The 23,948-nt window shown below is 40.2% G+C and overlaps 1 protein-coding gene across 5 annotated transcripts in view; it reads left to right on the top strand.

Moving 5' to 3' along the window:
• ST7 (suppression of tumorigenicity 7) overlaps window positions 1–20,995 on the top strand; it is a 136,878-nt gene extending 115,883 nt beyond the window's left edge. For 4 of the 5 annotated variants that reach the window (XM_018910176.3, XM_050986812.1, XM_050986807.1 and 1 more), the window contains 6 exons: window positions 1,523–1,595; window positions 3,161–3,263; window positions 10,920–11,070; window positions 15,369–15,461; window positions 18,386–18,525; window positions 20,678–20,995. In XM_018910176.3, coding sequence (XP_018765721.3) covers window positions 1,523–1,595; window positions 3,161–3,263; window positions 10,920–11,070; window positions 15,369–15,461; window positions 18,386–18,525; window positions 20,678–20,773 — 656 coding nt within the window. In that variant the 3' untranslated portion in view covers window positions 20,774–20,995. The remainder of the gene's footprint in view (window positions 1–1,522; window positions 1,596–3,160; window positions 3,264–10,919; window positions 11,071–15,368; window positions 15,462–18,385; window positions 18,526–20,677) is intronic. The other variant, XM_050986800.1, reaches the window with a different exon arrangement.
• The last annotated feature ends 2,953 nt before the right edge of the window (window positions 20,996–23,948 follow it).

Genomic DNA, 23,948 nt, shown 5'->3' with positions numbered 1-23,948 from the left:
AATTACATACTCCAGTGAAATTATAGTTGCAATATATTATAGGGAAGCCTCCAGCAGGATCTGTACGTCTCATACTTGAAGTGCAAATGCATAAAAAGATAACAGGATTTAACAGGTAGCCTTTCAAAAGTGCCACAGTCATTCTGGCAATGCTTTCTGTCTCACAGAATAACATTGAGCCTGGTTGCTTAGTTATTAATAAGTGAAGGATGGTGACTGCTGAGATAGGACTTGCATGTTCTGTTTAACTCCCTTCTGGAGCCCTATCTCGCAGGGCACATGAGTTCAGTGAATAACAAGTGTCTGTTAATCCTGAAGTAACCAAGTCATCATCTTAATTTCGTCTTTCTAATCAAGTTTAATGACAAACCAAGGGACAGATAGTTTCTTACTGCAACAGTCAGATTAACTGCTCCTCACTTCTACAGTGGACCTACCTCAGTGCCTTGTGTTTGCTGTGCCATGTCTCCTGTTTGCCATAAGAAGTTATTGGTGTGTACAGAAGGGTTTGCAGAATCCAACCTTTAGTGGATGTGGTTTGTTGTGGTTCGGGTTTTTTTTCATGTAGCTGTTATCTTTAAATTTTTAATACTGAAATATTTCAGTCTCTCTGACTGCTGGGTCACAGTCTCAATATGTGACTGCTACAGAATCACAGAATAAGCTGAGTTGGAGGGGACCCACAAGGATCATCAAGTCCAACTCTTTGCCCTGCACAGCACATCTCCAAGGATCACACCAGGAGATTAAAAATGTGGAATTCTCTGTAACAGTGAGAACAAATGCATCACTCAAGTCTGTTAAGCAGCATTTCTCTCTACCTTTTGAATGCATTGTGCCAATTTGCTGGTAGAAACATGTATAAATTAACTAATGGGTTAAGTCAGGTTCATGGGTCCTGTGTGTTTCTGGAACAGGATAAAATGAGTAGAGAATGTGTGGTGAATGTGTGTTTTGGTCCAATATTTTCTTAAGAGGCAAAACACCTTATTTTACTGTAGATCTTGAACTTCAATCAATCTACTGATTGGTTGCTTGCAAGTCAAATCCATTACTACTTGAATAGCTGCCTTAACTTGTACAGCTGCCATATACTCATATTAGACAGATGCTTCTCAGTGAAAACATGAAGAGTGAAGTAGATAGCCCTCAGGGTTTTTTTATTTTGTGAACTATGGAAAAATCCAGGTATTCCAAATTATCTATGTATTTATCCATGGAGTAATGAATTCTTTCATTGTGTCTCTATCATGTCACTCTTTGAATTAGTTCTCTGATGATACCAGTTGCTGTTTAAGTAGCACTTCCAGTGGTCATTAACACACATTTTAAAGCCTGTATATCAGGTGGAAATTTAAAAATCCATGTGACATGGCAGCATAAGTCCCAAGATGAGAAAGTATTCTGAGTTCACATACTAATTTTATGTATGTCATGCTTACTCTAAAGTATCAGCCAAACACTTTTCTTCTGCACACTTTTAAGTGTTCAAATGTTTAATTTTTTCCTTTCTTTCCAACAGATATAAGTTTACCAAAATCAGCAACAATATGCTACACAGCTGCATTGCTCAAAGCCAGAGCTGTCTCTGACAAGTAAGTGCTTAAGAACCACATTCCAGCAAAATTCCTGATTTAATGTAAGATTTTTCTTAGCTGAGCCCACACCCTAATGATCTGCTGATTTAGCAGGAAAATTAAGACCTGCAGTAAATTGATAAAATTACTTTATATATAAAATATTTGTGGTGATCAAACATTGCTCTTGAGATGCTAAGGAAGAAGAAAAGAAGAGAAAAAGCATAAATTCAGTTCTTGTTTCAGTTTGATATATACTGTCTGGGTGAGCTTTGGCTTCCTAGATAGTATAGTGAAGATGCAACTGAAAAGGGTTGTGTGGCTGAACCTCTTCAACTTTGTGTAAACCTGACCCCAAAAAGGTAAAAACTAAATGTGGATGCACTGGTAACAATGTCATTCTACAAGTGCTGCCAGCAGAGTGCTCATGTAATTAAATAGCGGCAGGTGGATTTAGCATTATTAAATCAGGGATTCTGAGAGGTAGATGGCATTCATATTTTTAGAGACACAAATATCTGTTCATTCCTTTTATGTTTTTCTCTTGGGTCTCAACCTTCCAAGGTGCTGAGCACATCTATTTGATGCCTGTGGACTTGAGATCACCAGCCCACTCTGAAAGGGTGCTCAGCTCCTCGTGAGATGGAGCTCAAAAACCCCCATTCTGCTCTCAGATGCCTTCACACAAATCTTAGGCAGAGTTGTGTCTGTGCACCTGAGGGTCGAATGCCCCCAAAGTTGAAAAGCAAGTGGAGTGGAAAGCCATTTTCTTGACTGACATCCTGACAGTTTTTGCTTTTAAAGTGTATGTACACATCAAGATCTAAGTAATTTTCTTTCATTCTTTTTATCCTGTAGATCGCCAGTACCTACTGCAACATCTTTCCTCCCTACACAGCGACTCCAGCTTGGGAGGGCAGGGCTAAGGTTGTCACAGCTTTCCCTGTGGTGTCTGCCTGCCAAGTACAGCTCTGGAGTTAGCCGTGGGGTGTGAGGTGAGAAAGAGATTGCATGGTCTGGTTTTTTATTCACTGGGGCAGATGATTTGCCCACAGTTTGGGCATGCTACCCTCAATGGTGCTGCAGCCAGTAGACCACCTGCTACTGCTGCTGCATCGTGCTTCCATCTCAGCCTGACCCAGGGGCATTGGGTTGGGAACCTTCCTAAAACTTCCCCAAACCTGTTTTTAATATAAACCCTCCAACAATAATTTGGCATTGGTTTTTTGGGGGTTTTTTGGTCTTGTTATTTTTTCTTTTCTTTTCTTTTTTTTTTCCCTGCAGTTTCAGCCTTGAATATGCCCCTAGCAAGGTACCTAGAGCGAATTTAGGTTAGTGACAGAGCAGGGACTGTTTGAATTGACTTTCTGCTGTGATTAGATGCAAACATGCTTTCTGCTTCTGCTGGGATTTTTATTGGCCTTGATGTAATAGATCACTCAGAGTTTCCACTTGCTATGGAAGTTTGTAGAGCATAGGAAAATTACTCAGTTTGGTTACATGGGCCCATGTTCTAGATTCCTTTTCTGACTTTTTCTTACTAGCATTTCTGACCTAATGTGTTTGTTTCTTTGCTTTTGTAGATTTTCTCCAGAGGCTGCCTCAAGGCGAGGGCTGAGTACTGCAGAGATGAATGCAGTAGAAGCTATTCACAGAGCAGTAGAATTTAATCCACATGTGCCAAAAGTGAGTATTGAAAAAACATTGTTGTAGCTCTAACACTGCTGAGGATATAACTCCTGATTTTTGTGTTAGAGTAATGAGTGATGTTGTGGAAAAGAGAGCAAACAATGGAAAGGGGGAAAAAGCTGATAGTATGCACAGTTTTTTGGCTTGCAATGTCATGTTCAGGACTGTGCAACTTGAAATTTTAACTGATGTGGATTTCACCAAATGCGGAGCTGCAGGCAGATCATGCATAAAGATAGATTATTATTTGCAAATTGTCATTAAAGATCTTCTAGTTCAAATTAGCATATTTTATTTGTTTTGATGATTATATGTAAGAAAATGTTTTTGGCATGCTGTACAAAAGAACCTATTTTTGGAGTTCATGGTGTACTTCATATAAGTTGCATTAGTAATTCCTTATGCAGCAACCTGTCATTAAGTTCTGCGAATGCAAAGCTCAGAGAGGAAGAATTGCTGAGAGCTGCAAAGCAAAAAACAAAACAGATTTGTGTTCTAATTCCCATACCTGCTCTCTGGGGTTTGTGTCTCAGCAGTGAGAATGTTGCCAAGAGGTTGCTGAAGGCTAAAGGCAGATATTTTTGGCAATGGGACCTTTTTTGGCCTTTGAACTTCACCACACCAACCTTTGGGCTAGTGTTGCCCTTTGAAAGTGAACAGCGGAAAACTGGGATGTGTTAATGTAGGGAGCCTTGTCATTAGGGAGCCTTAGTTGAACACCAGGTCTGGTCAAGACAAACCCAAACGCTCTTCCATATGTACACATGGATTGCAGAAAGTTAATTCTCATGCACTGCAAGAATTAATTGTTTTCTCTGTGACCTTTGTCTGTAATGCCAACCACTAAATAGCTGCCTGAAAGTTAGGCTGTTGGCTTAATAAAATCATCTAGATTCCCTCTACAGGCAGTGGAAAGAATGAGCTGCCTGAGACATCTTTAGACAGACTTTTTCTCCTCAGTGTTTCTACAGTGAATGTGAAAGGAGTAACTCTTCTCCAGTTAAAGCCTGATTTTTAGACACCAAAGTGTAGGTGAGAATGAGTCCTTTTGTAATATTAGCTGAGCTTCTATTATTGTGCCATACCATAAAAGGGATGTCTTAAATGAAGCTTGATTCCAGACCTTCTCTGTTTACTTTCTTCCACCCCAATGGTTCTTGCAACAACACAACCATTGGTGTTTCTCTTCTGCCTTGTTGCCAGTTTAACTCTAGCACAGTCCCACTCTGGGTGAACCCTTCTAAATGTTTTACTGAGGCCCAGCTGGAGATCCTGCCAAGGAAAAATACCAGTTTAGCCTGTCATGAGCAGTCCCTGGGAGCCTGTTCCGTTTTCCTCACTTATCTCCATGCTATCGATAAATGTTTCCATCGCAGTCTCTTATAAGTTCATGTTGTTAATTGGGTCCCTCTATTTTTCAAAGTCTGACACTCTGAAATTGAAAACCTTTGTGAAACATAAATTACCAGGATGACAAGGTAGGATGATAGGAGCAGACTCCAGAGGTTCTTTTAGATCAGATTATAACAGAATAGCCTGATACAGATTAATATACAGCTGATTTCACACTCATTCCTGCTGCTATTACCTAAGGGATATTAAGGTGTGAAAGTTCATTTTTAGTTATAATTTTATGCAGTGCATGGATATTACACCTCAACTTCCACTCAGTTGTAATTAAAGTCACATCCCATTTGTTTTTAATGGAATGGGGATAAGTTTTAGCAAGCACCATCACAAGAAATCTGACAGGGTCACAAAACAAATGTGTGATCAGTGCCTCTCTAGGATCTAAGTATTAGTGAGTCTTTTGTTCAGAGTGAGGAAGAAATAAACTACAAAATATGACAAATTATTTAACGTACTACACAAAAATTTAGGAGTTAAACAGAGAGGGTTGTCGTGCCACTGAAGCTGTGATTCCAGAGGGGTTTTAATGTACGTACTATATCATGAAGAGTGCATAATTTGTCGAGTGGTTGGGGTAAAAGGTATATGTATACACAGACACACAATTTCATCAATATTATTTATATGTGTTTGGGGCTTCCCTAGTTGTACGTAACGGGACTATAAAAAGCTAATGCTGATAAGCTACCATAGCTGTCTCTTGGACATTTATCAGTTGTGGAACACCCTTCCTGAACTGATTTGCAGAGCTCTCTCCCTTCATTCAAACTCCTCCTGAAAAGCACTCCCTTCCTTTCTGTGATGTATGAGACTAGCAGTATTCATTTAAGAGAAAACAGATGATGGTCCATATATGTGATTGTTAAAAGTGAGCCAAAAGTATGTCCTGCACAAAGTTGTATGGGTTTGTATGTAAGCCAGGAGCTGAGTTGATTTGAAGAGATTCTCTGCTGAAGTATCCTGCATTTCAATCAGACAACTTAAATATTGATAATACTTTAGGAAATGCAAATTTTATCTGTAAACAATCTCTTAAATGGATGTTACAAACCATTGACTTAAACACTTTGAAGATTCATCTGTTCTCTGTTGCATCCCTTCTCAATTTTTTTCTTCTTTATTTTGATTTTCTTAGTAAGAACTGTGTCTGTCCGTATGCTTGTGTGGTTTCTAGTAAGTTGTAGTTGCTAATAGAAACAAATAATGCAAACAAATTCATAGACCAGATGGGAAATTAATCTGTGCCACACACCCCATGATATTACAGAGAAACTATTTGAGATATGTTTGAGAGAGTTTTTAACTCTTCAGTGAGACACTGATTTGTTGTTGTATTTCCAGCAGAAAGGACAAACCTCTTAATTACAACCAATTCAATGAGAATTTGAAAGGTGACCTGAAAGTGGCTTCACTAGGCGTGTAGAAACCAATGTTTTGGAACTTTCTTAAGGTTGGGATGCTGTTCATCCCACTGGGAAGATGTGAGTTCCTGTTCAAACAATGTTAAATTCTCATATTCTGGCCTGGAGGGATGCTGTCACAGGTGCAGGAGTGACTGTTGCCTGTTTGCAACCTGAGCTGTAATTTCAGTCTCAAACTCTGCAATTGAGGAAAAGAAGGAAACCTGCCTGAGTTAGGTTGATTTATTTTATAAAAGGTCATTGGAGTAATATGGAATGCTAAAAGCACTCCTAGCAGGAGAGAATTAGGAGCCAGAGAGCTGTCAATATTGTGAAATAGATAACGTATACTCGATTGATTTAAGCAAGAGAAGTATGAATTCCACCCTGTTGCACTTCATGTGTGCAAGGTCCATTGTCATTCTCCAAATGCTCATTAAAACACATTCCTGTACCTGCACAGAATGGCTGTAGCAGAGCTGTATCTAACACACTGTCCTGGAACTGGCCCAGAAGCTCTCTGTAGAAGTACATGAAAACTACTGTTACACTGTAACTCCTAAATATAGGTCTTTGACAAAAAAAGGTTAGGTTAGAGGGAGAGAAGAGAGGGATCTGAAAAAGCAGAAAAAAGACAATCCAAAAAATAATTCAAGCCAGAGCAATGCAGTGTCAAATGGCTAATTGAGCTGTCTCATGACAGCAGAAATCATTGTGCTACTCCAGTATTTGCTTCTAATGTCATTGAGGCTGGGTCAAAGAATCATCATATCAAAGAAAATGCCAGGGTTGGAAGGGACCCACAAGGATCATCAAGGCCAAGTCCTGGCCCTGCACAGCACCATTCCCAAGAGTCACACCATGTGCCCAAGAGCATTGTCCAAAAGCTTATTCGGTCACGCTTGGTGCTGTGACCACTTCCCTGAGGAGTCTGTTCCAGTGCTCAACAAGTCCTGTCACTGTCAAGAGTGAAGAGATCAATCTAGCTGAAATTTTCTAGGCTATTTGTTTCTGAGCTGGTTCATTTTTTAAAGGAACGTGTAAAGTCCACATGGCGATGGCATTTTATTTCTTGTTCTAGTTAAACTTCTTCATTTGTTTCTGAAAAAAAAAAATGCAGTTGGAGATGTGTTGGTCTTACCATCTAGATTTCCTCCATGAATGCCTAGCTCTTAGCTAGGTTTCTTATTTAGCCTGTTGTTTGATTCTCCCTTTGAAGTGGAACCATGCTTGGGTTCAGAGTTCTGTCAGGATGAGAGAGAGCTCCACTCTTTTCTGTGTTTTCAAAGGATTGATAAGGTATTGATGTTTTATTACTTAAATTGTGAAGGTTGTGGTTCAATCTGGGTGGATGCCAGTGTATCAGGAGATAGAGTTAATAGGGAGTCTGTCAAGAGACGTAGGTTACTGGTATGAATATTATTGGTATGATCGGATTTTGTGTCCCTGTTAGTCCTGTGGCAACAAGGGCTGTGTTCTGGAATAAAGGCTTTGGAAATTTTGAGTTATAAATAGTCCTGAAGTCTTTGGTGGCTCAAGAGAAGACTGCCCTTGTCTAGCCTTTGATGAAGTGCAATAGCAGCCTCTTGGAAACTACTGTCAGATGTCTTTGGCTGATTTTTTCCAAGAGCTGGAGAAGTTTGTTGCATGCAGTAGTCCATCAAGACTGTAGTTCACACATTATACTGCCAGCATGAGGACTGCAGCTCATTGGATGGTTTTTAAGGAAAGATTTGAATTTTTTTTATTATTTAGTTCATTTGCCTGGAATTTGTCTCCTTGTCCAAGATGAAACATTTCAGAGGGACTGTGTTGGTTTCACAGACAACGTGCTAGAAACCCAGCACATTGCTGGGGCTGAGTCCTGCCTCTGAAAGACCCAGGAGCAGTAGCCTGCAGTTACCAAAGAAGGGGTCTGCCCTCGCTGCCTCTAGGTAGACCCTTAGCCCCGTCAGCCAATGAATGAATGCCCTCTGAGCTCTTGAACTCTCCTTGAACACACAGCAGTGCACCAATGGATATGGTATTCATGGACATCAAGACCGTTCTCATTTTCATGGACAGTCATGTCCCTCCTTCCACAACAATCAAGCCCTAGTTACAGCTAGGCAACGTTTTGGTACCTTTTACTAATGTTCAGAGAACTTGAGTAGATGGAGCCTTCAAGTGCCATCTCCCAAAACCATTTCTTTGCATTTCTTTGCTTGAGAAATTTGATCTTTTTTTGTTTTGGAAAGTGCCTGATGAGAACTGTACAAAGTGTTCCAGTCAGGGTCTCTCTGGGGCTGTGTACAGTCAGTGTTCTGCTGGAAATGCCTCCAGAATAAATTAATTGACAGTTTGTATGCCCAAAAGGTGTGGCTGACATTTATGTGTCAAATAAAAACATTTGAGTCACAAATGAGTCTTGAGCCACCCAACAACTTTGCATGGGGGTCTTATTAAATATCACCAAACCAGGTTATGGACTTTTTGTTTGGGAACATAGCTGTGATACAGTAACAAGGGAGGAGGGGTTCACATTTTTGATCTGAGGCACTTCTAAAAATAATTTCTTTCTGAAACTGAGAGAAATGCAGACTGAAAAGTCAACTGAGTGAGGACTAAGCTTGATTGCAAGTGTCAAGATACATCCTTCCATCTGGTATTTCCACTTGATTTCTTTTTGATTGCTGATAACAAGCAGTATACTAGAATCAAAACACACGTTTTCTTTTAACGCTCCTAGAAATACAACATTTCTTCCTGTTTTTTCTTTCCCTACTAACCCATGTCATTGGGTTTGTTTATGTTTTTTTCCTTTGGTTGAAATATTTGAATATTGAGAACTTATTTTCTCATTTAATTTTGCAGAAAATATAGAAATAAGAGTTAATGTTCTAAATGAATAAAACAGGTAGAAACCTGCAGCTCTTGCAGCTGTATTCCATTCTGCTCAACAGGTATAATGTGTGATTTTAAAAGGGTGAGGCATTCATTAGGGCAGTGAACGTTTGCTGTATCTGTCTCAGCCTGGCAGCTCCCTCCCTCTTGTCAACTCTTTGTTCTGTTCTCTCTATCACCCTTAATCCCCTGGACTGCCTACTAAATGGCAACTTCCTCCATTAATCCACCTGCTCTGCAGCTCTTTCAGATTTTTCTGAAAGGCTTTAAGCAAAATCCAGTATCATATTCAACTACTCCCATTGCTGATTCAGTTTCTCCTCTTTTAATAGTTACCCACATCAGAAACATGTGATTTCTCTTTGAGGTATTTATTTATTCCCCAGGATTGACAATTCTCTGTTTTGATCATGAGCTCTCCAAATCTTTTACCTTCATGACAGCTCCATCAGACAAAGGGGTGACACTCTCTAGGACATCCTCCTAAATCATGCTGTTGGTGCTCATTTCCCTCTGCACTTTTCCTTTCCACAAGGCTGACTTTCAGTCCTCATTCTTTTTTTTGCCTTCTTTTCTGCACCAGCACATCCTGTTGACAAAAGCCAGCATTTATCAGGGGTTGGGCAAGGCTGACACCACGCTGGCCCCTTTTGCCCCTGGTGCTAGGCTGCTCCTAATGGGTGCCTGCAGTAGGAAGCTGTCAGCCCCTGGGTCCTGCAGTCCTCCCCCTTCCAGACCAGGCTGTAGCACAGGGTGAAATGGAGGGGCAGCTCACTCCCTCCTTCACTGCCAGGGATCAGCCATACCTTTCCTTTCCCAGCCTTGTGCTAGGGCTGACTCACCTGCTGCCTTTTGTGTTACCTTGGACAGTCTGGTAAGGAGAGGGTTTGACCTTGGGTATCCTGGAAGAGGGCAAGTTTCCCTGTGCTGTCAGAGCACAGCTGGGAAATGCTTCACTCCTCAGGAGAACTGCCAAATGGGAGCTGATTCAGCAGCTTCTTTTCTGTCTGTTACTCCTTTTCTGTAAAGGATGCCAGCAAGGGGTATGGTATGTCTTTACCCTCTGCTGTTTCTTACCCCTCCAGTAGCTGGAACGTAGCAGCACCAGGGATGTCTGCTGAAGGGGTGTTAGTTGTCTGTCTAGTTACCTGTTAGTCTAGGTCATGGATTGAGGAGGGAGAAAAATCACCTGCTTGAAAAATGTCTGAGACCTCCATCTTTTCCTGTGTCATGAACCCTCGGTATGTTTCGTCTGCTCCTGCTGGGTGGGGGGAGCCAGTTATGGGGAAATTTTCTGTGAAAATTGCTGGTGGGTTTAGTCAGTAGTACTTTCCATCTCAGTGACACATTCAATAACTGTTACAAGTAGCAAGCTTAAAGGTCCTATACTTTACCCCCACCTCACCCCTGGGAATCAGGCACTTGTTACGTTTTGTAACATTTTTACCTTGTAACTTGTTTTTAGCTTAGCTGGCTGCCAAGTTTGCCTGTTCACAGACCTCACAACCAGTTAATGGCAATGCAGTAAATGCAGCAACCTGTGTGCAAGCTAGGAGCACTGTATGTTTCCTTATAGAAAGACTTTGTGCATCAAAATGCCAAAGTCTTCTTTATTTTATTATAAACACTTTTAATTAAAAGCTCTTGTAATTTAATTCCATTTTCTGCTTTGAGCCTTTTTTTTCATCTGCTTCAATAAGAGAGATGTTTAATTTTGAATTTCTATGTAGTCCCAATACCACTGCTGTAGAGCAGAACCATCTGACAGCATATCTTAGTCTTTGGGAATAATTCAGTAGTTGTCTTCAAGTGCAGTTGGTGATGTTACACATCTGGTGAAATCTTTTGAGAAAAAGTACTTTAGGGAAATAGACCTTTCAGTGTGCATTATAGAATTGCAGTCAGCTTTCTGTGCTTTGTATTACCTCTGCAATAATTGTGCTCTGCTTTTTTATTTCAGTATCTACTAGAAATGAAAAGCCTAATTCTGCCCCCTGAACATATTCTGAAGAGAGGGGACAGTGAAGCAATAGCATATGCTTTCTTTCATCTTCAACACTGGAAAAGAGTAGAGGGGGCATTGAACCTCTTACACTGTACATGGGAAGGCAGTAAGTAATCCTCTTTCTTGCAAAGCAGCTAATAATATATTTTTATTGAATTTCATGAAAAAAGTAATAGTTTTTGTTAAGTATAGTATGTGAGAATTTTGGACACCTGTTACATCCTCACCAGCATTGAACTATTTGAAATTTGAACTGAAAACAGAAACTTCATTTAATGAGTAAAAGGGGTTTGAAGTCTTGTGTTTACTGTTTAATAGTGAACAAAATTTCCCAACTTCTTAGAGACACATTTTCTTGCTCATGGATAAGGAGATAATAATTTAACTTATTTAATTCCAGAGATTTGTCATTATTTGAATGAATAGTTTCAAACTGAGAGTATATTCAGATTGGACATAAACAAAAAATAATTTGCAATAAGAGTGGTGAGGCACTGGAACAGTTGCCCAGAGAAGCTGTGTTTGTGCCATCCCTCCAAATGTTCAGGACCAGGTTGGATGGGGCTTCAAGCAACTTGGCCTAATGAAAGGTGTCCCTGTTCATGGCAGTGGAGTTGGAACTAGATTATCTTTAAAGGTCTCTTCCAACCCACACCATTTTGTGATTCTGTGAATGCTTTGATATTTGGGAATTACGAGTGTGCCTTACAGACAGGTATATATTAATGTGAAATATAAAGCAATGCTGTATTTTTATGACTTTTTTAAAAATTGACAAACTGAAGTGAATTCAGTGAAGGATTGCTGGGATGCATAGGGGACTGGACTATGTTATATAGGACAAAATGCTGAGGAAGCTGGTTTTGTTCAACTTGGAGAAGTCTTATGGTGGGTGAAGAGATGATCCAGTTGCTGTCTTCCACCACTCAACAGAGAGATGATATGGCAGAGAGAGACACAGTCTTCACAGAATGGCCCAGCATAAAGACAGGAAGCAATCCACACCAGTTCAAACCAGTTAAATTTAATCCAGACCTAAGAATCATATTTTCACAGTGAGAGGGATATGTGGGATCTCCTGCCCCAGAGATCCTCAGAGCACAGCTTGACATAGTTCTGAGCAATCCAAGGTAGCTTGGAAATGACCCTGCTTTGAGTGGGAGGTTGGAGCATATGACTTCCAAAGGTCATATACTGACCTTCTAATATATCTTATCCTGTCTTTGAGATGTGTTTTTTACCAAGTTTCTGGGAATTTAAAAGTACAAATTGTAATCAGCCTTTGTTGGCCTTTTTTCTGATTTAGTGTAATCTCGTTCCCCATTTCTGCTCTGCTTTATTCTGTTCTTTTTCATCCTCTGTGTATGTTATTACACCAACTTGTTTGTATGGGTGTGTTTCATCATTTTTTGTCATCATTTAGCTTTGATAGAAAAGATTTTTGTTACCATGATAATTCCTGTAGAAATGCACATAATACCTTCAGTGTAAAAGTGACTTACTATGTCAGTTACAGTATGAAATGACCTGAGCTTGCCTAATTTGTAGTGTAGGCTCCCTGAGGATCCACTGGTTTTATTTTTAGGTGTATGGAGCACCTTGCTCAGTAATCCATAGCTGTGCTGCCTGGGGTTTGCTCTGCTGCATTGTTCTCTGTCAGATCTGCCAGCTCTTTTCCCATTATTTCTCCCAGTCTATTATTTTCTCTGCCATAGTTTCATTCCCAATGGCTTTTGTTCAGTGATTTGCTTTTATGCTGTGTACCTTCTCTTCTGGATTGTTGCAGAAGTCCTGTAGCTCAGGGTTCATTATTCCATCAGTAAAAGCAGTGTTCTGCAGGGAATCCTGAACAGATCTTCTTTTGCTTGGTCAGGCTGGGGAGCCCCTAAAGGGCTTTGTACCAGGACCAGGTTTTGGCACAGGAGGCTGGCTGCCTTGCAGTCCTCCTGCCACTTAGGAAACAAGTTATCTGTGCCTGAAGGCAACATGGGGAATTCTCATCTAACTACATTCCCCATCTTATTATCTCTACATTCAGCAATCTGAACACGTAATTTATTAGCTAATAGCTGTATTAGATTTAAATGGATAGATTTAAATGGATATCATTGCATAACTTCTGCAGAAGAATCCATAATTCATTTTGTACAGCGACTTCAGAAAAATACGAAGAGTGCACGAGTCCTCAAAATTTTTGTTCAAATTTTGCTCACACATGAAGACAACCAGGGGTTTTATTGGTTTCACAGTGTCTAGGCCAATAATCATGTTTAGTCCATACCTTGGCATCTTTGCAGCTAAGTGAAAACCAGTGAAGACATGGCAGAGAAGTTAAATGCAATTAAATACTAGTTTTAACCAACTGTCTACATATAATAGATGGTCAGTTGCCCTTGCTTTCTTTCTATGTGTTTGTAGGTATTTTATTCGTAGTACAGCTATAAAAGCCCAAGTGCATCCAGTGTGCTTGGGCCAGGTTCTCTGTACAGGAGGTCTGTAGTTTCAAGTGTAACCAAGTTTCAAAAGTGTCTGCAGTGGTGCTTTGTCACTATTGGTTTCTAAACTTGTGTTAAAATTCCTACTGTTTGCATGAGGAAAAGAAACCTAGGTGTTCCCAAATGCTCCAGTAGCTCTTGCAGCTACTGTACATGGTGAATGGCAAACTTGCTCTGTGCTACCTGAGTCAATTAATTTAAAATAGGATCAGATAATACTATAGGAGTACAGGAGAGAAGTTCCTTCATAGACACAAACATCCAGATGAACCAGAGCACTTCCTTCCATGGCTGATAACATTGCTAAATAAAGCTGGTTTGCTGTAAATATCCCATAGTTGGTCTCATGTCAAGCATAATTGCTTAAATTGAATAACACGTATTCAGACATTTTTCACTTGCTTTGTAAAAGCAGCATCTTCAGCTAACATTTTATTTTTACTAAAATCTTAATATGACTGTGGCTTAGGGTAGGGCAGAGGAGGCTTGATTGTCTGTTTCAATATTAAGCCAAATTGGAAGGAAAAACTTGTGTTAGGGATTTTGAAGAAATGAGCATTGAACACGTTCCACATATGTTTTTGTACAGACACTCAAGTTTGTTGTGTGTTAAGATCATACATGGCTTGGATTATTGTATTTGTACTTGGCTTTTTGGGTTGCTATGGAGAGGGGTGGTTAAAGCTGGAAGAGCATTACAGCCCAGGTTGGTTTACAATCTTTTAGGATCTTTGCCTTCTTTACTATTGCTTGAAATACAGCAATCAAGAAAAAGATACAGTTATATAATTTCACAAAAAAACACAGCTAACATTATTTCAAACTCAGTGTGCACAGCTGAAAATATAGGGTGACTGTGTATTTAAACAAATCCTTAAGTGGCCTTGTGAGCCAGAGGTAATGGAGTGTTACTGTGTGGCAGTGGGCTGTACCTAACAACTGAAGTGTGCAGTGCTGCTAGGACATCTGTGGGGGAAATACTGCTTCAGTGGCTGGTGTTCATAGCAGTAGTGAGAGTAACACATTGATGACATTTTAAGAGTGAAAGTAATATACAGGATAACGGAAAAGGATGCCTTGATGCAAAGCTATATTTCAGTCAAGTATTCTGATGTTTCCATAAACCACACTCAGATGAGGCCTATGACATCAGCACTGAGATTTAGCAATCCATTTTCCTCCCTCTCGGTTATTATTTTCAATTTTAAAAATCCATAAGATTAAGTATTATTTAATCCATGACCTGAAGATATATATTGGAAACCTGACTTGATCTGCTGCATTTAGAAAGAATGCATGAGAGGAAACTGGGTTTAATAATTTAGTAATAATCTTTGATTGCCAAAGAGAAAATGAAAACATGACTGTGTTGGAAAACTGATCCTCAGAGCTCATGTCATCAGTGTTACCTGGCTTGCTGGAGTGTGATGGAAAAAGAGTAGTGTATTTTTTCCATGAAAAACCTATTATTCTTGATGCATGGGGACTGTGAGTATTGGTCTGCATTTACAGGCTTGGCTGCTCATTTTTGTAGTCTATACCTGTTATATCAGATACACTTCTTTGCCCTGAAATTTAAAAGTACTGCAGCCTAAAAGCCTAAGACAAAATGTGTAAATTTGGCTATGGAATTGGAAGCATAATGGGCTTGGATTATGCAAACATTTTTGTATGTCCTTGTAATGTGGTCTCACCTGACATTCATGAACATTGTCTCAAGGATAAAAATAAACATAGGAGTTCTTGTGATTAAGAGCTCAATGTAGATTTCTATTTTGGCATTTCATTAAGCAGTTTATATGCTGTTTGCAACCAAATATAAGTGTTTTGTCTGTTTTTCAGAACTGCAAGTATTCTTAAGTATGACTGCCACATTCATAGTAACTTAGGCACTGTGTTTTCTTTTCAGCTTTCAGAATGATCCCCTATCCACTGGAAAAAGGACACCTTTTCTACCCTTACCCTATTTGTACAGAAACTGCAGATAGAGAACTACTACCATGTATGTTCAACGTTTTTCTTCTTATGATTGACACCTAAGAATTGTTTACCTGAGTGTTGCAGCACCGGTCTCCTTTGATGCCTTTTAAATTGAGCGCACTGGATTAGAATAACCAGATTGACAGTGAGCCTCTGGAGCTCCTGTGATGGTTCAAGGGGCAGGTCCTCAGCATAGTTCATAACAATTAGCTGTATTTATTATTTTTGACAGCTTACAGACAGGGAGAGAGATCACCAAAGAGATCCCAATCAGTTAGATCTTGCTATTCTCCCTTGCCAAGACACTGATCTTTCATCTGGGTTAACATCCCCTCAAACCAAAAGCACAGTGTCACAGCCTTGTTAATCCTTGGTACACACACGAGCTACTTGAATTCCGAGGCAGGATCCAACTTGCTTGAGGACAGCTGGATCATTCCTGCAGCTAGTACTCATGACAGGCTGTGCTTACATTTTCCTAAAAGCAGTTTAAATAGCAAGGAAGGGTTTTCTTCATGTTATGGCGTGTGCACTATTATGAAGGGATTGATGTGAAGTCATCTCAGTCACTTTTATGTGCATTTATAGCGTGCATTAGGAAAGTGCCAGCAGTGTTCCCAGATACAGATATAAAGAGAGATCCAGCCCTCAAGAAGCATTACAGTCCAAGCTAATGAGACTCACTGCAGTGCATGCAGTGAAGCACAAGAATGCAGAGGAAGAGCCAAAGCAGCCAATCTTGCAGTTACACTTCATTCCCATGTGTTCTCTCTGTGGAACTTTGTGTCAGCACGAGTGGAACACACACAAGTTTGCTGGGTCAGGGCAGAGGAGGGAAATAAAAGTTGATCCAAGGAAGATTTTTCTCTGACCTTCTTTATCCCACAAAATGAATAAAGAAAAATTTGTTCAGGAACAAGTAAAATGAAGCCTGCTTCTCCTGCGAAGGCTGCTTTTGAGGGCATTTGCATCCTTTCATTCAGAACCTTTCTGGTTTGGGCTGAAAAAATGTTGCCTCTTTTTAGAAGCCTACATGAGTAAACATTAGGTGAGAATAATGCAGCGAAAATCCACTCATTGCAAGTCTCTCCTTCACAGCACATTCTTGCTGATACTACGCAGAAATCCTTGGCAACTGACAGGATCTCCCCACCCCATTATAATCATCCTAATTATAACAACACCTCTCAGTGCTCTGCTTGCTTTACTCAGAGGGATGCTGAGCTAGGGAGGGTGGAGTGTCAGGAGATTTAGGAATGACAAAGTCATGCAGAATAGCTCAGCATTCTGTTTTTAGATGCAAAACTAATTGTTCTTGTCAAATGTTACAAGCTAACAAGGGGATCTTTAACAGCATATGCAGGCAGTGTGTTCTGCTCTGGCAGCTGTGGGAAATGCCTTTCACTGCAAAATCTCCTGGGTTAGTGGAGGGAAGGGTTTAGAATGTCTGACAGACACAGGTGGGTTAGAGAGGTTTTGCATACCTGTCCACACCCTTTAATTGCGTGTGTTTTGTGGGAGAGCCAGATGGAATTATATCAAAACACCACAATCTGATAGGCTCTCCAAATTAAAAATATCAATTACAAAACTTTTTCCCTGACTGGATAATAGAGTGGGACACCAGGGTTGAGCCTGAGTGAAAAGGTAGTGCAAGAAAAGTGCAAGAGATCCTAGACTGACAAAGTCCATGTTCTGGTATTTCTGATCTCTACATTTATTTTAAATCAAAGAGAAATTGTAATTTATCCCTACTTTTGCTTTTTTTAACTGATCAAACTAGCAGACTCCAGAGTCATACACATTTTTAGTTTTTAATATTCTAATTTAAACTCCTGCAAATTCCTGCTTTTGGTTTTGAGAACCACTCCACTTTGGATGAACGCAGTCATGAATGTTGCTGGATTACCCTGTGTTTATGTCATCTGCAAGTACAAAGAGATGAGAGCTGATCACTGAAGCAAATAAAGCAGGCAAAACTACTCAGGCAGAGTAATGTTTCATATACATGAATAGCCATAGGATTTGAGTGTATGGGAATCCTTGAGGTTGATCCTATATGAGAAAAAAATGTTTCAAAGTTTGCATTTATCTTGACTGTAGCTCTAAACTACAGACTGAAGGTAAAAGTCCACGTGACCTTTTGCCAGCCTAGAGGAATTCTCACCTTGAATTTGAGCTGCCATAAAAGTTCAAGGGATATATCCCTCTGGTAAAATATTCATTATCCTTTTCTAACCCTTTCAGTCATCTCAGTGCTGTTTTTTCCAACGTCCAGTAAAGGCAGAGTCAAGGAAATTTCTGTATTCCTATCAGTGTATATTAACAAACATCTTAAAAATTCGCTGTTCATTTAATTTCCAGGTTTTAAAATACATGCCTATATGTCCTGCTGTTAGGATAATTTTTCATGCTCTGCAGATCAAGCCCTCAGAATTTACAGTTACAAAGGCTGTAGTTTTACAGCCTGCTTTACCTGGACTGCAGCAATGCTGCCTTGTGGTTAGGCTCACTGCTGCTCCCAGGCACATGTTTCTGCACTCTCTGTGTATCAGCATTAGCAAACATGCAGCCATGGGGTTAGTTAATGATGTACATTAAAAAAAATTAAAATGTTTTATTTCTAAGTCTGTTTTCTGGGATTAGCTGTTGCAGAGTAGCATTACAGTTACTGCTGACACAAGGAAGACAAAAGTAATGTGTACATAGCACCAGAGTAAACCAGAAAGAGGATCTTTAGAGAGAATTATTTGGCAGAGACAACTGACACAATTATGTCCTCTGATGTATCAGACCTTTCATCTTCTTCTTCCTTCAAAAGCATCTTTGTGTGTCTCAGGTTGTGCTGACTGTGTAAGAACATTGGTTTGGTTTTGCTTGGTGTTGTGTTTTGATATTTTTTTTCCAATGTATAATGCCTTTCCCCTCTCACATCTTTTTCTACAGCATTTCATGAGGTTTCAGTTTATCCCAAGAAAGAGCTTCCCTTCTTCATCCTCTTCACTGCTGGACTCTGTTCTTTCACAGCCATGCTTGCCCTCCTGACACATCAGTTCCCAGAGCTCATGGGGGTCTTCGCAAAAGCTGTGAGTATTCTCTGCTGCTGCTCCCTTCTGGTAAATAAAGACACCAGGGCAGGAGAAGCTGAGCTGAAATACTTGCAGGTATTAAATATCTGCCTACTTAGAAGCATCAGTCCATATCTGAGCAGGGGATGTATGCACAACTGTCAAGGCTGCTAAGCAGTAAGAGCTGCCTGTTTGTCTTCTCTGGTTTATACAGCTCTGTTGTTAGGTTTGATGTCTTGTGATTTTTCAGAAAAAACAAGGGCTTGGTGGGAGAAGTGAATATCTGTATTTTCATATCTCATCCATTAAAATAAACTTATAACAGTTAGTTCTTAGTTATTAGAACCCCTCTATTTTGTGTAGAGTCATAATGGCTGATGTGATTTCCTATGCATTGGAAGCTGTCAGTATGAGCAGAAATAGAGTCTACTCTTAACCAGGACAAATTTCTGTGTTTTTTCCCTGAACTGCCAAGGAGGAAGTAGTCTCCATATTTCCCCCATAACTTTCCTGAATTACATCCAGAGAAGTCTCTCCTAATTCTGCTTTTTTAATCCACCAAGGATTAATAAATTTTGGAGTATGAGGGGGAAGAGGTATGAATTATTCTAAACCAAACGTTTTTCTTTGCAAAAACAAGAACATCACTGCTCCAGTGTGCTAGATGAAAAATCTAGCACAGAAAAGCTCTAGATAGTAAAAAAATTCTTCTCCAGTACATTCTGAGTATCTTCTACTGTAATACATTTTCTCAAATATATTTGTCTCTGTTTTAGGTCTCATGTTTCCAAACTGGCCTCCTTGCCTTTCTTTTTAATGTCTTTGGTACTTTTGATTTGGGGGTATAGGGAGTGGGCTGGAGACCAGGCTGAAAGGTTTTGGCAAATTCCAGATTGTCAGTACTCTTTGAAACCCTTTTGCAAAGGGTAAGAGACTCCCTTTGCAGGTGAGCTGGGTTTGTGCTAGCCCAGGCCTGTGAGTGGGGTCTGGTACAGCAATGGCTCATGCAACAAGCATTTTTTTCATTAGCTCCAGGAGACACAAAGTAAGATCAGTTGTAGCAGAAGATGCCTCTTGCTTCAGCAAAAAGTGCTGAAATGTACCTGAAATACTATTGCTAGTTCTTGTTTTTCTTGAGTGTGTCCATGGGTGTTGGGTAGGCAGTGAGTGTTGAACTTGGGCATATGATCATGAACTTCTCTGTAAGGCTTTTCTTGGGTTCAGTGGTTGGGTTTTTTCTGTTCCTTAGTTACTGAAGTTACTGAAATGTATGACCCTTGTTTGGCTCTTTCGATCAAGTCTTTAGCTTTCTGATACTGTCACAGTTGTAGATCCCAAATCTGTCCCTGTTAGCCTTGTTCCTGTGTTTATCAGCTTTGTATCCTGAACAAGGATAATATGCTGACAGCATAATGAGATTTTGTACTAAGTTCTTCTGCCAGAGAAGAAGTTAACATGTATTTCTCAAATGTATTAATAATTAATTAAAATATGTATTTCAATATATATTTCAGGAGTGCTTTGAATATCTGAGTTCTGTGACAGGTAGCTGCCAGTGTTTTTTTCCTGTGATAAAATGTCCTCCATCTTGATTTTTCATATGCCTGTCTGAACACTAATATATTGAAGACTCTTTGAATGTTGTGTTCTGTACTAGAGAGAAGATGTTAAGATAAATTTTAGTCAGTGATGCAGAGTATGTCAGGATAAATTACAGTTAGTGGCCTCAGTGTATATAGCAGATCTGTAGATAACCCTGAACCATTTTAAACCTGAATCTCAAGACACAATGTTTGTCTCTGTGAGGTGGCCTGGCATACCCCTGTTAGGAAAAAGCCTCTCTTTCTCTTCACTGGGTTTTGGGTGGAGCTTTTAGTGGCTTCAGGATGAGCTTCAGTCCAGGATGTGAAATGTGTGGAAACTTCTGTAGTTCATCTTTGATCTTTGTAACGATGGGGCTCTTGCTTTCTTTACTGCAAAATCCATACATCTCTGTATGTGCAAGGTTCAAGAATTTGAAAATCTTTATGTGTGAATTATGTAATTTTTATCATGCTGGAGGATTTTACAGAGGAAAACAGCAAAATCATTTTATCTTATTGCACAGCTTTCTCCTGAGGTTTATTGTCTCCCAGATTTTGATCTGAGTTTGTATCTGATTTCTTTGCAGTTTCTCAGCACCCTCTTCGCCCCTTTAAATTTTGTGATGGAAAAAGTAGAAAGTATCCTGCCCTCCAGCCTGTGGCACCAGCTGACAAGGATCTGAGGGAGCATGCCCGCTGACTGACTGCTCTGACATCTTCTGTGCCAACTTTTTGTTGACCACAAGAAAGCATGATAAAAAAGGGAAGCAGTTATAAGACTTAAAAACTCTTCATGGATTGTCTGTTCTCATATAAAAACTGTTTTGTTGTACAAAATACATTGATGTTAGGTTCTATTATATTTTGCCTTCAGAAAAGAAAAAAATAAACTTTTGTGTATTGTAGCATTGCTGTCTTTTGACTTTTTCAGAACACAGATCCTGGGTTTTGTTTTTTAAACCTGTGGTATCTGTTTGGCCGTAGCTAGGGCTAGCTGCACATGCAGGTAATTAAACAGAGTGTTACAATTAAACAACATTGTCACAGCCTTTTCTTTGGAGTTCAATTAGGGTGAGGCCCTCACTTCTGCAGTCTAGGTGAGGCTTGAAGACAGGTAAAGCTCCTGCTTTACACAGCTTTAGGCTCTCCAGGAAGTTTGGATGGCAGCTGACTCCCGAGTCCCTTCTCTGCACAGAGGCCACCATATCCTCATCTGCATTTTCAAGAAGCCCACATACTTGACAGATTTTCTTCACACCCCTGGTGTTTCAGGTACCTTCTGAAGGCTCATTAGGAAATTGGGTGTTAGTTCATGCACAATTAACTGGTGTTTCACTATTAGTGCTCACCTCAGGAAATCTTATCCTTGTGCTGTGACTGCTTACACTGAGTATTCATTTATGACTAAGCCACAGTTGATGGAAACTTCTGAGGCCAGCTCTGAAATGAAGATTTTGATCTGGAAGTTGAAGGAAGTAGTCCTCTCTGTCAAGAATTTGAAGTGCATCCTTACAGATGCCTCAAGGATTTTTTTTTTTTTTTTCAGCTCACTTCCAGATTAGGAAGCATAACCCTAATGCAGTGGATCAAAAATGCCACTTTACCATTTCAACTTTGCTGTTGCTCTTAAAATGTTGAGCAGTTTAAGGGACTGTGATCACTAGCAGATAAGTTTATCAATGAGGAAATGAGTGAGCAGAGACAAAACTCCCAGTACTAGAACTGGTATAAAAGGCAAGTGTTTCTTAGCAATAGAAGATGTGTTACATTATTTCACATGATTACAGACACATTAGTCTAGACAGATGTTTGTCCAAGAGAGCAGAACCATGCAAACACTGCTATGCTACAAGATTAAGAAAAGGCAGCCCCAGCCAGGAGAAATCAGCTGTAAGAGTGAGACCTGGGCAAGCCCCAAGGTCTAGAGGACCAGAGAGCCCCACAGACAAATGTTAGACCTGGTGTGGCTGCTGGGTTTCCCTACAGGTTTATCATCTCTGGCTATTACTCCTGCAAAACAATTCACTGTCATGTTGAACTTAGTCTGGGCTGCAGTGAATGTAGGATGTGGCATAAGATCAGTGGGAATGGATTGCTAGTGGATGAGCATGTGGAAGTATGAAATGGACCAATATTTGAGTTCTCCTATTTTCATCTGAATTGCTAGAGCAGCCACAGCAAACACCCTCACGGCAGGAGCTGCTGTGTATCTCCAGCAGCTATATCCCTGAAAAACTAGGGATAACCATACTGATTTGTTTGCCTCAAAACAGCACTGCCAGAATCATTTAAGGCTGCTGAAAATCAGAAGGATCAGGCATCATCAGCTCTTGCCCTGTGCTGCTTTATATCACTTATTCCCAGTCACCCATGCCCTACATTTCAAAAGAATAAATTGCTGTGATTCCCAGTCCTAAATGAAAACGTGCTTGCATTTTCACATCAGTGTATAGCAGCTGTATACAAATCTCCATGTTTGTCAGCAGCTGAGGTAGTAGTTTGGCCTTCTATTCGAAGATATTATGATCTGTGTGGGAATTATTATCTGTATGACTCTGATAAAGAGGAATGCCTAACTCCTAGAAGAATCACTTCCTTTCCTTGAACTATGGGGAATTTTTAGGAATTCAAGCATAATTTTATGCAATTTTATTTCTACTATTTTCTAGTATCTATCTCCCTAATAAGCAGTAATGGGTCATGGATTTTTTTTATCTGGAAAATCTCTTTTTAATTATAGTACTAGGCATCTGGAAGAGCAGGCAAATAAGACAAAAGAATTTTCTTTTTCATCAGGCAGAGTTTATTGCCTTAGGCTTTGCTGCCTCTGACATGTTTCCTGTGAAGTTCAGTATGGCTTAGATCAAAAAGCAAACAAAGCCCATGATTATAATGATGGAAAGCCTCTGGCTTAGTGCAGAGATGAGCCTTGTGGAAATCTGGTTCAGATAATAACTCATCTTCAGATTTAAGGGTGGAGGAAGCTTTTTAACTCCAAATGTTAGCTGTTCCTATTTTGGTTTTTTTTTTTCTTTAAAGACAACTTAGAAAATTTGTGTGCCTATTATCTCTTTACACTATAACCTGCATAGAAGAAAAAAGGAGAGGACCCCCCCGGAGTGTCAAGTCGAGCTGGCCCCTTCTGTCCCTCCCTCCCTCCCTCCCTCCCACTGGGTAGAGTAACAGCTGCTCCCTGCAGGAACTGTACTCAGGGAGGTGAGTGCTACACCAAGGGGTGTGCTGCTGCTTTCTCTTTTTTTATCATTTGGTGTGTGTGCTGAGCATACATCCAGTTTTTTCAGAGCATGGAAGTCCTGACCCTAGCAGAAAGGAGGGAAATTATCAGGAGTTTTGCCATGTTGAAGAAACTGCAGAAGCTGAACATCCAAAGGGAGCTGCACCTCTTACACTGCCACATTCACCCTTTCACACCCAGTGTGGCTGTCACCCTGTGGTGGCCGTGAAAACCTCAGTGGCTCTAGTTACAGCAGATTGTAAAAGATAGCCCCTGGCTCCACCCAGCTTCCAGCACGGCTCCTGACCACTCCCACAACAGAGGGAGCTGTCAATGCATTGACTCGTACGGATTTGCTTCTTTCTCACAAGAGATCTTAACTTTATGAAGTTGCATCCATTTCCCCAGGCAAATGAGCTTTTACACAAAAGCAACAACCCAAAATCACGTTTGTAGTTACAGCCCATGAGCTGTCTCTATCTTTCTGAGAATTAGTTAATTTCTATCATCTGAAGGGGCAGGTAAAACCTGCAGGCTGTGACATGTGACCACAAAACCACTTTGCCCTTGGAGGCAGCCACCACCTGCATGCAGCCCTTCCAAAGAGTGTGGGGCACATGCCA

The sequence above is a fragment of the Serinus canaria genome, chromosome 1A (assembly GCF_022539315.1).
Source record: "Serinus canaria isolate serCan28SL12 chromosome 1A, serCan2020, whole genome shotgun sequence".
NCBI lineage: Eukaryota > Metazoa > Chordata > Aves > Passeriformes > Fringillidae > Serinus > Serinus canaria.
This window is presented reverse-complemented; position numbering and strand designations above follow the sequence as displayed.